Source organism: Xenopus laevis, chromosome 4L (genome assembly GCF_017654675.1).
Source record: "Xenopus laevis strain J_2021 chromosome 4L, Xenopus_laevis_v10.1, whole genome shotgun sequence".
Lineage (NCBI taxonomy): Eukaryota > Metazoa > Chordata > Amphibia > Anura > Pipidae > Xenopus > Xenopus laevis.
Window position 1 is genome coordinate 131,151,045 of NC_054377.1, and position 14,185 is coordinate 131,165,229.

The window sequence follows — 14,185 nt, forward strand, 5'->3', positions numbered from 1 at the left end:
TAATAGTCTCTGGGAAGGGAGTGTGACTGTGGGATAGCAGGTATAGTAGGGAGAGATGGTGCCTATAGTAACAGTGGGATAATAGTCTCTGGGAAGGGAGTGTGACTGTGGGATAGCAGGTATAGTAGGGAGAGATGGTGCCTATAGTAACAGTGGATAATAGTCTCTGGGAAGGTACTGGGGTTGTGGTATAGCAGGTATAGTAGAGAGAGATGGTGCCTGTAGTAGCAGTGGGATAGATGTAGGGAGAGATGGTTACTGGTAACTATAGTAGCAAATGGGATAATAACATTTGGGAGTTTAAAAATTATAAAGGAAAAAGAAATTCTCTACTAGCTCCATTTACTATTGTATTAACATCACACTGCTACAGGCTCATCGAGGAACATAATCAGATGGAAGGAGTGTGACAAGGAATGAAAAATAAAAGGGAGCAGACTTGTGCATGATAATTTCCACAAATCTCATAGCGACACCTGCTGGAAAGGCTTTGGAATCGCAGCCATTATTCTTCCCCAGTCTTACTGGCCGAGCACCGAATAATCAATGGAGTGTCATGTCTGCCCCCGGTGCGCACGCTGCCAACTTCTAGCAAGATCCTGATTGATATCTGGAGGGGTTCTGCTCTAGTAAGTAGGCTGCTAGGGGGTCACTTATGTATCTCAACTGCGGATTCGCCTAATTCTTTAGGTTAAGCACCAACTCGCGCAAGTGATATAAACAAGGACGTAGAGTGACGGAGAGATCAGGGAATCTGCCTCTCGGGAGGTTCTTGGAGAGATTCAGGCTGAGTTCAGCTGTAGTTTTGTACATTTGCGCTTCTAGACGCAATGGAGAACGATTTATACTCGCAACTGATTTTATAAGTCACAGAGAGGCTGCTGGGAGTGCTGGTGCTTCTACAACAGTTTTACCTGGGGAACCTTCTGCCATACTGGATTTAAAGGGGACGGGGTGCAAATGTCCCCGATTTACAATTAGTCTGTTGCAAGTGGATCACGTGTTCAATGAATTGTAGCTTAGTATTGGGGTTACCACTGTATGTGCCTTAAAGCAATGGGGGTCACCATCAGGTCTGGACTGGGATTCAAATAGGACCTGGCATTGCAAGTAAAAAGAGGCCCAAACAGCCCACTTAATATTCCCTTTCTATGGCATCTTACAGCAGCCCATCTGGCATTTGCCAGAACCCACAGATTGCCAGTCCGGGCCTGGTCACCATCCTCAGCTGACTTTTCACTTAGGGCCCCATTTCACTGTAACCAGCCATTAGAAATCACGGGGCCCCGTACAACAAAATTGTTTGGGCCCCGCTCACCCAGACCCCACCCCACCCCAGATCCCGCCCACTCCACACCACAGATAAAAGACCACACAGACATCAGCGCTAAAAAAGGTAACCCCCCCCCCCCAGACACACAAGTTATAAAAAGCTATTGATGGTCAGGGCCAACTTATAATAAAATAAAAAAAAACTGTGGTGCTAGGTCCCCCCATAAAAGTTTTTTTTTTACAAAAACACTGGTACCCGGACCCCCCTTACAAGTTAAAACATTTGGTACCAGGGATCCCTTACAAGTTAAAAAAAAAAATTGGGGCCGCAGAAAATATTTTTATTAAAAAAACTTTGGCGCCAAGGCCCCCTAACAAGTAAATTGAAAAAAAAAACACATTGGTGTCAGTAGAATTGAACTTGTGGCTTCAGGACTTCAATTATAGCTGTTTTCGTGACTTCTGGTCTTTCCGCCACTTCAGGACTTTGTCTGTTCGGGACTTTAATCGGGCGGCACGGCTTTAGAGCTGTCAAGGGGGGCCCGGCCCTTCGAAAAGTGCAGCAGTGCCGAGCCCTCCTTTAGGCCCGGGCCCAGGACACTTGTCCCCCCTGTCCCTCCCTGATGGCCCTGACTGTAACATTAGGGCCCTTGTGGCATAACTAGCAGACAGTTTCAGGGCCCCGCAGCAACATCCAGTTTTCATATCATATATATAAGTCATTGCCCAACTGTGCCCCTTATACTTTTATGCCGCCTGGCATTCGTAGGGTCTGCATCCTCTGTAGTTTTACCCCTATCTGTGCCGTTCCTGACGCACAGTACAAAACTGTGAGCTTAAAGGAGAAGGGGGCAGGGCCTGAACTGGGGGTAGGCAGAATAGGCACATGCCTAGGGCGCAAAGCTGGGGGGCGACAGACACATACCTTCTCTGTCGCCTGCCCCATGTCTCTTCTCTCTCTGACTGTCTGTGCAGTTTCCCGTTTATTAATGCTTCCATGCATGCGCGCCTTGATTCATGAATTTGCTCGCACACCGCAATTCGCCCTTACGAATGGCAATCAGTGAGCATCACGGAGCAATCCTCTTTCTGCTGCTTCTTTCTTCTCGTGGCTGTGCATGGTCTGTAGAGTGAAAAGCCAAATTTTAATGAAAAAGTTGGCTATTTAGTTCTACTGCGCATGCGTCTGCCCTATGAAATTTGAAGAAGGAAGAAGTGAAGAAGACAATCACTCTGTGGTGTTCACTGGCAGAACCCCCGGGTCGGTGCAGTTTTCTGCTCATAGCAGCACAGGCCCGGAGTTTAAGGTAAGTAAATACAACCACTTGGGGGTGCCTAACTTTTGGCTTTTTGGTTAAAATGACTTTCCTTCTCTTTTAAGGGGCTCAACAATAATGAACCCCTCTACAGTTTTATCCTCTGACCTGTCATTATGTATCCATTTTCATAGTACAAGTATGGGACCTGTTATCCAGAATGCTTGGGACCTGGGGTTCTTGGATAAGGGATATTTCCGTAATTTGGATCTTCAAACCTTAAGTCTACTTAAAAATCATGTAAACATTAAATAAACACAATTGGATTGTTTCGCATCCAATAAGGATTAATTATATCTTCAAGTACAAGGTACTGTTTCATTATTACAGAGAAAAAGGAAATCATGTTCCAAAATGTGAATTATTTGATTAAGATGTAGTCTATGGGAGACAGCCTTCCTGTAATTCCGAGTTTTCTGGATAACTGGTTTCCAGATAAGGGATCCCATGCATGTATATCAGACTGCAGAGCTGCTTTTAACCAAGAAATTACAGAGACCTGTGGGACATTGACTCAGGGGCCCTTTTAGAGGCAGTGTAGAGAAATTGTCCCAGGGCTGGTCTAATTTAAAGGATAAAGACAGGTATTTATTGCTTTGATAATAAACAATGACAAAATAACGTGACATTTCCATCCCAGTAATATGAGTTACTTACAATATGGAGAGTTTTATTAATAATATAATATGGATGGTATTAAAAGTAATAATAATTAATATGGAGGGTTTTATTTTATTAATAGGATAAAGGAGAAGGGGGGGGGAGAGGAGCAAACTGAGCATGCTCAAGCCCTAGCCCTGGAGGTATATGCTGAAAACAGGAAGTCTGATACAGAAGCCCATGAGTACACAACAGAAGAAAAGAAATGCAGTGTTTCTTTTGACAGAGGACTCAGAGCAGCACTACTTTGAGGGTTTACTGGTATTTTTAGGTGGACCTTTCTGATAAGGCTTACTTAGTTTTAACCTTTCCTTCTCCTTTAAGTGACCAACATGGCACAGGTTGATGAAGTGGCGAGTGCTATGTCAGAGGTGACCCTGGCAGACACCAGTACGGTGCCATGTGTTGATACCAATTCAGAAGATGCCCATATTACCATTGGCGCTACGGTCCCCACTGGGTTTGAGTTCACAGCTGCCGCAGAAGTGGAGGAGAAACTGGGCTGTCCGTGCAAAATCAGCAAAGACCGAGGCAAGATCTACTTTGATATCAAGAAGGATGGCCTAGCCCAGGTAGTTGGCGGGAAATGGGATGATGCTTCTGGGAAAAAACCTTGGGCATAATGTAACTGCAGGTCATACAAGCAGTCATGTTATTGGACTGCAGACCTCTTTCATGGATAGTTAGAGAATTTATGGTCTTCCTTTCTGATGGCAGTAGATCCAATGGGCCAGGGCCAGAACCAAGGTTAACCAGACCAACTAGTTGCATTGCTCGTACAGATGGTTGTAAGAGTGAGATATAAAGCAGGCGACTGTTGGCCACAAATAGGCCTTTCAATGACTAATATGTATTATTTTAACAAGGGGGGTTACATTGTTATCACTTTATACCCACATAAAGTCTTTATTGATTGGCAGGTCCATCGCTTGAGGTCCGTGGACAATTTGTTTGTGATCGTGAAAGAGTTTACTGATTTCCCGTTCAAGGAGACAAAGGTCAGTGCTGTGAGCTCTTTCATTCTGCAGTCCAGCCGTTTCTATCCCGCTTTGCCCCCTTGCGTTCTTTCTTTATAAGAAATGTAAACTCTCAAAGCAAATTTATGTAAAATTGCTCTTCTGAACACTTCTGTTATTTATTCCTAGTTTTCAAGATAAACGGTTTTTGAATGAATTTGAAACAGAACCACTTGCTGTTTAGTTCTGGCCACAGTCAGCCGAAAATTAAGTTGCCGAGCAGAGTAAAGTCTTGTGATATTGCTCTGCTCAAAAAGTGGAGTTAGTGAGCAGAAAAGAGTGAGAGTATCTGACCAGGGACATTTCTCTGGTCAGTTCTAAGCAGAGCTACATCACTTCTTTTTTCACTAACTGAATTTTCTACTGAGTGTGTCCAACCAGCCACAATGAACAGTAGGTGGAGCTGTTGTTTCTAATCCATTATTTTGGCAGTCTAAAAACTGATAATATCTTAAAAACTAGAAAAGATTATGTAAATTGCAAACATGCCCAGAAGAGCACTCTGGGCAATTTGACTTTAATTTGTAGAGGGTTTTACATTTCCTTTTCTTTCCAAGTCACTGCCCCATCAACGTAGCACTGTAGATTCCTTTTAGAAACAAATGATTGTCTGATCTACTCTTAACAGGAAGATGCACTTAAAGATCTTCAGGATCTGGTTGCAAAATTACCCTGGGAGAAAGCACTTAGCGCTTGGGAACTCAACAACAGTCTGAAAAAACGCAAGAAGCGCAAGAAAGCAGGGTACCCTGGGAAAGAGAGGAAGCAGCCAATGGCAGTAACAGGAGCAGAGATTTCTGGAGAGGAGGGTGGAGACAAAGAGCAGTCGGGGGGCTCATTAGAAAAAGGTAGTTTGGAAGATGAGGAGTCAGGATTATGTAAAGATCAGGATTCTCCTACTGTGATCCAACACCCAAGAGAGGAGGACGCACCAGCGAAATCCTCTGGGGAGATGCAAGAGCCTCCCACATCTCAGGCTTCATCAGAAGCAGAAGCACAGGGTAGCCAACATTCAGGCAATGATGCAGATACTCCGCCTGATTCCGACGGGAAGGATAATGGAACGGCTTCGGATAACTGTAATGTCTTGAAATTCCGAGTCACCTGCAACCGATCCGGAGACAAACACAGTTTCACTTCCAACGACGCAGCGAGAGACTTTGGAGGGGCGGTGCAAGATCACTTCCAGTGGAAAGCTGACATGACAAAGTTTGATGTGGAGGTGAGCCAATGACATTTTACTGCAGCGTGTGTGTGTTTTAAAGGGGAAGTTCAACTGTTAGAATTGCAGAAACTTACAAGTCATTTCTATGTTATTGAATTGTTTCATTGAATTGGTCTGCAGAGCCACCATGTAATCAATAATCTGAGTGAACCCTAGTGGGGAATCTAAACTTGCTGAAATACATAAATTGGTGCTAAATTTCCCTGCAGAATTTTCTGCTTGCTGGCTAACCCCCACATAAAGTCGGAGGGTGATTTTCCTTAGTGACAGGGAGGGTTGTCTCCGAAATGTGCCAGTAATGAATGTGATCCAAGATGATGATATAGCACATTCACTATCTCCTGGAGGAAACAGCAGTGCAGCTTCATGGGATAAATCAGAATGGTAAATGCTATTCGTAGTGAGACACAAACATGCCTTAAAGGAGAAACAAACCCCTTATTAAAAAATCCACATAGACCCTCCTCACCCCCAGCCCAGCTGCTACCCTGGCCAAATGCCCTTAACTTTTTACTTACCCCTCGGTGCAGATTCAGGGATCGCAGTTCACGGCAGCAATCTTCCAGGACTTTGTGTCTTCTTCCGGCCCTTGACAATTTCCGGCAATCTTGGCGCATGCGCAGGTGTCGCAAACCAAGAAATTGCTCCAACTGCGCATGCACCGCCATGCCGGTTTTTCAGATTACTGAAGACCCAGAAGATGGCTGCTGTGAACTCTGATCCTTGAATCTGCGACGAGGGGTAAGTAAAAAGTTTGGGGCATTTGCCCGGGTAGCAGCTAGGCTGGGGGGGGGGAGTGAGGGGGGTCTATGTGGGGTTAGGGTTTTTTTTAATAAATGGGTAATTCACCTTCAAACAACTAGTTGGTTTCAGATAGATCACCAGAGATAAAGACTTTTTCCAATTACTTTACTCTATTTTCTATGTGTGGCTGTTTTTCTAATATTGAAGTGTAAAGTGTCATTTTCACCTTCTAAAGCAGCTCTGGATGGGCGGTAGCCGACCCTGTAATCTGTTCTAAATTGATACATTTAGGGGCAGATTTATCAAAGGTCGAGGTGAATTTTCAAATGAAAGAAATTCGAATTTCAAGCTCTTTTTTGTGTATTTCGACAGGTAATAGTCCAACTTCGATTCGAATCTGAAAAAAAATGAATATTGAAATTTATCATGTACGGTCTCTTTAAAAATTCAACTTCGACCGTTCGGCATCTAAAACCTGCCGAATTGCTGTTTTAACCTATGGGGGACCTCCTAGAATTTGGAGTCAATTGGTGGACTTTGAAAAATCGGCCAAAAACTGACCTATTCGACCAAAAAAAAAAAAACTTTGACTTAATTGAGGTTGGTCTTTTTGAATTCGAATTTTGAAGTTTTTTCAATTCTAAATTCGACCCTTGATAAACATTTCTTATTTGTCCCTGCTGAGCAGAATCCCTGGGTTTCATTAGACAGCTGTTAGAATTTAAACAGTAACTGCTAATACTCCAGAGATGCTGCTGAGAAATGGATCAACTCAATGTTGCAAAATTGTCTTCACCTGAATTACTGAGCTGCCAGACTGAAACACCATTTTTTCAATAGGTTTTGGAAAAACTGTAAAAAAAAATAAATAAAGGAAAGTAATTGAAAAAAGTCTTTATTTCTGGGGAACAATCTGAAAACAACTGAATTGGAAAGTGTTTGGAAGGTGAACAACCCCTTTGAGGGAATAAATCCTTCTCTGTTTGACATGAACTCATTCAGTTGAGTTATGTAGACAAGGTGGATAAACACTATCTGAACTTCCAGAATGAAATATACGTTTTTTTTAGTTGATTCCACAGATTGCCATGGTATTCTGTCTCTGACACTGTGAAGTGATGGATTCCTGGTTTTACCATCCCAATTCCTTCCTCCCCAGGTCTTGCTGAACATCAGCTTTAATGAGATGGTGGTGGGAATTGCGCTCACTGAGGAGAGTCTGCATCGCAGGAACATCACGCATTTCGGTCCTACCACCCTGCGATCCACCCTAGCATACGGGATGCTCAGGTGAGGTCAGATACGATCTGTCGCCCTCCAGCTGCCCCTCCACAGACTGTTGGAGTTGAAGACTAAAATAGAATGTGAAAGTATTTTGAGCATTCACAAACATATCGGTATATAGATAATGAGGTTGAATAAGGACTCGTCATTCAGGTTGAGCCCATTGCTCACATACATTGTATTATTATTATTATTATTATGATACACCAATAATCAGTTATCAGGAATATCTGCCTAATGTTTTTAAAGAATGACATGCATTTTACTGCACATGGAAGATACGTTTAGATGGAGCCCAAGTGATTTCTGTATTGACCTGTATTATCCTTCACCTTGTCAGTTACCTTTTCGTAAGGCCAATTCTAAGAAAATTTTCAATTGGTCTTCATTATTTATTTTTTATAGTTTTTTTAATTACTTGCCTCCTTCTTCTGACTCTTTCCAGCTTTCAAATGGGGGTCACTGACGCCATCTAAAATTAAATGCTCTGTAAGGCTACAAATGTATTGTTATTCCTAATTTGTATTACTCATCTGTCTATTCAGGTCCTCTCCTATTCCGTAGTCCAGCCACTCTTTCAAATCAGTGCATGGTTGCTAGGGTAATGTGGACCCTGTGGGCTGCCAATAGCCAATCACAGCCCTTATTTGGCACCTCCTAGGAATATTTTTCATGCTTTTGTTGCTCCCCAACCCTTTTTACAATTGAATGTGGCTCATGGGTGAAAAAGGTTGGGGACCCCAGCTCTACATCATACTAAAAGTTAACCCAAAGGAAAACAACCCCTTTAAACAGCGTTCATCCTCCTCTTTCCCCAGACTCTGTGACTTGCAGCCATCAGATGTCATTATTGATCCAATGTGTGGGACAGGCTCCATCCCAATAGAGGTAATACTTGATTGGCTGCTACTGACTGTCAGAATTAAATGATTGTGTCAGCACACAGACCTGTCATGTGGAAGCCAGAATATGATTGTACTTTAGCCCAGGGCTATATAGGCATGTTGGTGAGGGTATCATATCATAAGTAATTAAGGGCAAAGCTTGGGGGTTAAAGGAAGTCAGGAAGTCAGTTCCTTAAAGGACCAGTAACATTAAAACTTTTTTTTTTTTTTTTTTAAAAATTGGTTAGTATACATTAAAAAAACACCAAGGCAAGTTAAACTTTAAAATCGCAAAGCTTTTATTAAGAAATAACTTACTGAAACTCGGCATTCGCTCCTCTTCAGAAAAGACGACAGGGCAACGATCCATCGTACAGAGCTTGATTTCTCCTCCCTGGCTGTCTCCTATAAGGAGAGGAGGAATCGAGTGCCGCGCGATGGATCGTCCGATCGCTTTCGTGAAGAGGAGCGCACGCAGAGTTTATGTAAGTTATTTCTTAATAAAGACTTGGCGATTTTAAATTTTAATTTGTCTTGGTGTTTTTTTTAATGTATACTAACAATTTTTTTTTAAAAAAATGTTGATGTTACTGGTCGTTTTTGAGATTGAATCATTTCAAAGAAATGTAAACCCTGGAAACAAATGGATATAAAAACTTTTTTCTCTGACTTCTTCTATCAACCATGTCCTGTCATCTAAAATGAACAGCAGGTGGCGCTGTTGTTTCAAATTCATTATATTAGAAGTGTAAAAACTCCTAAAATTTTGAAAACTAGAAAATAAAATCATGAATACGCACTGTGCTTAGAAGTGCACTCTGAGCAATTTTGTATTCTTTTTGTTTTGAGGGTTTACACTTCCTTTAATACTTTGTTTCCAGTCTAGGTAAGCAGATGAATTATGCCGTCTGGCTCAAATGAAGTGTTATTAAAGGATAAGTAAACCTTTAAAACAATTGAATGTGAAATTGATGAGGGGGCTATTCTAAGAACTTTTGTAATGTACATTCATTATTTTTATTTTTTTTAATTCCAAGATATTAAAGGATACATGTACTGTAAATATGAATGAATTTTGTTACAACAGCGCCACCTGCTGGTCAGTTTCCCACCAGTCTGACCACCAAGTAGTCAAGGAAGTTGTCAGGAGAAAGAAAGAAGCTGCTCTGATGTTCTTTTGTAGGAATAAAATTAGAAACCTTTCTCAAATATTTCCTAAGCAGAAGAACATCAGAGCAGCCTCTTTCTTTCTCCTGATAAATTCCTTGACTACTTGGTGGTCAGAAAATGACCAGCAGGCGACACTGTTGTAACAAATGTCATTCATATTAACAGTACATGTATCCTTTAATATCTTAGAATTAAAAAAATATAAATAATGAATGTACATTGCAAAAGTGATTAGAATAGCACCCTCATCAATTTCACATTCACTTGTTTTAAAGGTTTACTTATCCTTTAACACAGTAGTGTGCAGATGCCATTTTACTTCACTTTGTGCCTTTTTCTGCAGGGTGTGAATGAATGGCCGGGCTGTTTCTTCCTTGCTGGAGACAATAACAAACAGGCAGTGAATAGAACTGGGAGCAACATCCAGTCATTACTGAGAAAGCATCAGAGCCCAGAAAGGTGATGTATATTATTTACTGTTTTGTTTTCTTGATTTTATATAATTAAAGGGCATGTAAAGTCTAAAATAGAATAATGCTAGAAATGCTGTATTTTGTATACTAAATATAAACATGAACTTACTGCACCACAAGTCTAATCAAACAAATAATTTATGCTTTCAAAGTTGGCTACAGGGGGTCACCATCTTGTAACTTTGTTAAACATCTTTGCAAGACTAAGACTGTGCACATGCTCAGTGTGGTCTGGGCTGCTTAGGGATCGTCATAAACAAAGCTGCTTGAGTTCTGCATGGCTGGGAAGTAAGGTGGGGGCTCCCCCTGCTGTTCATAAGTATGATTGTTTCCCTGCTCAGCAGTTAGGGACCATCTGACAATTCCTATCCACAGCAGTAAATGAAGGGAGACTTTCACTGCATACAGTCAGGTTTCTTATAAAAACAGTACACATTTTTTAATTAAAGTATATTGGAGATAGGTTTCTTTTTCATTAAAGAAAGTAAAAATGGTATTTTATTTTTTTGCCTTTACATGCCCTTTAAGTTCTATCATAAGCCGTATATATTTGGCACTGCATTTGTGGTAGAACTGCACTCCAAAAAATCACAGAGGGCTTACTCGCCCAGGAGAGTGCTTTTAAAGGGACAGCAGTACAGTGAATAAATGGAAAGGTCTCTGGAATCTCATCTGTTGTATAACTTAAGGCTATTCCCTTTGTCATTTCTTTTTAGTGCTCAGCTGGGTCTCCCTATAGATGCAGTTCACTGGGATATTTCCAGCCTGCCATTAAGAGAGGGATCAGTGGATGTCATTGTCACCGACATGCCGTTTGGAAAGAGGTGAGTGTTGCTGTGATAATGGTGCAATTACAATGGTACAATAACAGGGATATCTGAACCTCTTACTGCACAACTTATATTGTGCTTACTGGTAATCACATAACGGCCAAGGAATTAATCGCATTTTAAAAATTACACTAAGAATGCCCTGGCAGCTAAAGGATGTTGGGTCTTGTAGTTAACCAGCTACCAGGGTTGCTCATGTATTAGACATGCTGTCAATATCCTGGTCAGAAATGATTTTGATTTAAATCACCAAGGGATTTATTTAGTTCCAGATCTAGTTGCCCACAGCAACCAATGAGATGCTTGCTTTCAGAGAATAGCCCAGAAAATGTTACTTGCTGTATTGGTTGCTATGGGTTACTAGACCCAAAGCAGGTGTTGCACATCTGATGCTTTCACTTTGCCCAGACCAAAGATTCCATCCAATCATTGCACTGTACTTTCTTATTTTGTATTTAGAATGGGTTCGAAGAAAAAGAACTGGGACCTGTACCCGGCCTGCCTGAGAGAGATGAGTCGTGTGTGCAGAGCTGGGACGGGCAGAGCTGTGCTGCTAACACATGACAGGAAGTGCTTCATTAAGGTATCCGTAACTTTAATTTAAAGGGGAACTATAGCAGGACTCCTGTCAGGATGCAGGGAGCCTGGACTGTTGCTAAAGGGGTGGGGCTGGGGCTATCTGTTAAAGGAACAAGGTGTGGGTGAACTAGTTGCAGCATTTGGTCAGATTCATGTTCATTAGGGCATAGCTGATCAGGTGCACAGGCTCCACTGCTTCATGGGAAACCCTGTGTCTACATGATGCACATTTGTTGTTAAGTAAGAACTTCCAGTATATGTTGAGGCTAGGATTACTATATTAATATTCCTTTGCACATGTACTACAGTTTGGGTTACATTTATATCTGCTCTGTTTTAGGCCTTGGCCAAAGCTGGACACCTATGGAGAAAAATGCACACAGTCTGGGTGAACATAGGGGGGCTTCATGCAGGAGTTTACCTTCTGAAACGTACCTCAAATGACAGCACTAAAGAAATGCAGGAGGGAAGCCAGACAGCTAATCCTGCCCCTTGCCCCAAGGAGGAGTGACCAACTGGCCTGAATTCCTCTCACTAACGGGCTCTAATATATTTCTCAGGTGTTCAAACGGATTTCTGCTAACTGGTTTTCTAACCTTTTCTGAGGCAACACTGGTGTCTGACATTTTCTTTGGCTTAGCTCAGTCTCTAAAGCTGAGCTTAGATTTTTTTTCTTAAAAGAGTAAATACAACTTTGCATTATACTGGCATTTCCATCCATAGCTGATCAGGCATTAGGACAGGGTTCCCTGACATTGGGGCATTGATTAATACTTGAATCATATTTTTGCTTCTATGTATAACAGGGGTATGTCATATAAGTTGCTTCAGTTTAGCCGTATCTTTTTCTGACAACTTGATGGCACTGTTCTATTGGTGGATATGGAGAATAATTTAAGAAAAGCAAAGAGCATTGCAAGGTACTTACAGATATATGCGGAGATGAATTGGTCAGTGTGCTTTAAAAAGCCTGCTGAAGCCATGTTATAATAAGGTTTGTTTTCCCTTTAAGGGTTTGGTAGAGAAGGTAATTCTCTCTGTATTTATTGACAATCTTATTTTTTGTTGTTTAAATAAATGTAACCCGTTATTTACAAAGCATCATAAGTCTTCTTCTTTTAGTTTTTCTTTTATTCTAAACTGCCAGCGACATTCTTTCCAGGTTGACAACATTATTGCGGATTTCTGACTGCTGTGGCCCTACAATCAAGCCAGACCCAAACAGAGAAAAACTGGCATAGGGCTGACCAATCACAACCTCTAATCTTAAATGTGCATCCATCTCAGTATATATTGCACTGTAAATACCAGGCAAATTGTCATGTTTTTATTGCAGCAGGAATATAGAAGCCATAGCCAAGGGCGTTACTGCCTTTTGGATGCCGTACCCAACTCGCATCCAGCGCTTACCTTTTCTGCGGCATCACTAGTACAGAGAGCGTAATTGTGTTACCAATATAAAAATCAGAAATTTTGGCTCCTGAAGTTACCAGGACTGTGCTGCTGCTGCTTTGGCCTCAGTTTCTTATGGAGTTATGGTGCCTAGAAAATCATTCCGGTAGCACAGTGGACAGCATATGTAGTCCACTTTTGAAGCCTGAGGCATAGATGCTGGACAGTAGGTACAGGTAAGGGACCTGTTATCCAGAATGGTTGGTACCTGGGGTTTTCCAGATAATGAATCTTTCTGTAATTTGGATCTTCTAAGTCTATAATAGGGATTCATTATATCTTAGTTTGGATCAAGTACAAGGTACTGTTTTATTTTTGATCCAAATGTGGAAAAAAGGTGGCCCACTCTCCAAATTATTTTCCTTTTTTTTCTCCATTCACTTTTCTGCTTTCTTCTTTATTATTTTAATCACTTCTCCTTACATAATATCATCCATTTTTCCCTCCATTTCGTCTCTTCTCTCTTAGAAATGGGGGAATGGCTGTGGTATAGACATACAAGGCAAATAATTGGATCAGCAGAAGGGCTCCACCGGGAGTTTTTATTCCAATGGAGAAGCGGCTATGACAGAGCTCACTGTGGCGTACAGCGTTCTCTTCCTGGTTGCAGCTATCGCGAGACTTCGGGTGCTAGCCCCATACACTCCAATCTCACACAGAATATTCCTCGCTTGCATCGCTGGCCATTCAATGAAGGGATCACTGATATCCTGGTATCCCGGTGGGCCAGTCTGACACTGGTTGGGCAATATCGGGCTGATCCGATCGTGGGCCCTAGGGCCCAACGATGCAGGTAATACGGGCGGTCCACATCTAGGGTTGCCACCCGGACGGTATTTTACCGGCCTAGCCGGTAAAATACCAGCTGGGGCCGGTATTACAAATTTACTGGCAATGTAGCTGCCGGTAATTTGTAATACCTATAACAAAAGCCCTTGGCCCTCCGACAGAAATTTACCCCTCCTTCGTCTTCTGCGCCTCTTGCGATGGGGCCCCGCCCCCTCGTGCGGCACGCTGCACATGGCTACGCCCCTTTTACGCCACACTCCGCCTATTTACCTGTGAACCGCCCCTTTTTTCGTCACGGCGTTACCGCCCCCCATCACTGGCCGGTAAATTTTTTTAAAATAGTTGGCAACCCTATCCACATCGCAGGACCGCATCACTGAACAGATGCAGCTGTGATCTGACTGGATTTTTTACCCTACCTGATCGACATCTGGTCAACTTTCAGCCAGATATCGATCGGGGACGCCCAGGGGCGATCCTGGCCCCTCCGC

General features: G+C 42.2%; 1 protein-coding gene across 2 annotated transcripts; it reads left to right on the forward strand.

Annotated features, from left to right (window-relative positions):
• The first annotated feature begins 504 nt into the window (after positions 1-504).
• On the forward strand, positions 505-12,551 carry thumpd3.L (THUMP domain containing 3 L homeolog). 2 transcript variants are annotated; one of them, XM_041590813.1, is made up of 11 exons: positions 534-629; positions 3,331-3,391; positions 3,573-3,820; positions 4,169-4,246; positions 4,893-5,486; positions 7,393-7,523; positions 8,336-8,405; positions 9,915-10,030; positions 10,761-10,868; positions 11,334-11,457; positions 11,794-12,551. In XM_041590813.1, the coding sequence occupies exons 3-11, from the start codon at positions 3,581-3,583 to the stop codon at positions 11,962-11,964; spliced, it is 1,632 nt and encodes a 543-aa protein (XP_041446747.1). In that variant the 5' UTR covers positions 534-629; positions 3,331-3,391; positions 3,573-3,580; the 3' UTR covers positions 11,965-12,551. The 2 variants fall into 2 exon arrangements, with proteins under 2 accessions (XP_018114524.1, XP_041446747.1); XM_018259035.2 differs by lacking the exon at positions 3,331-3,391 and having other exon boundaries at positions 505-629.
• Positions 12,552-14,185: the final 1,634 nt, after the last annotated feature.

Bases quoted from the DNA above. Each gene is read 5' to 3' on its own strand.
- thumpd3.L (XM_018259035.2), top strand. The intron at 5,487-7,392 runs GTGAGCCAATGA...CTTCCTCCCCAG, and splicing joins TGACAAAGTTTGATGTGGAG to GTCTTGCTGAACATCAGCTT. The intron at 7,524-8,335 runs GTGAGGTCAGAT...CTCTTTCCCCAG, and splicing joins CTAGCATACGGGATGCTCAG to ACTCTGTGACTTGCAGCCAT.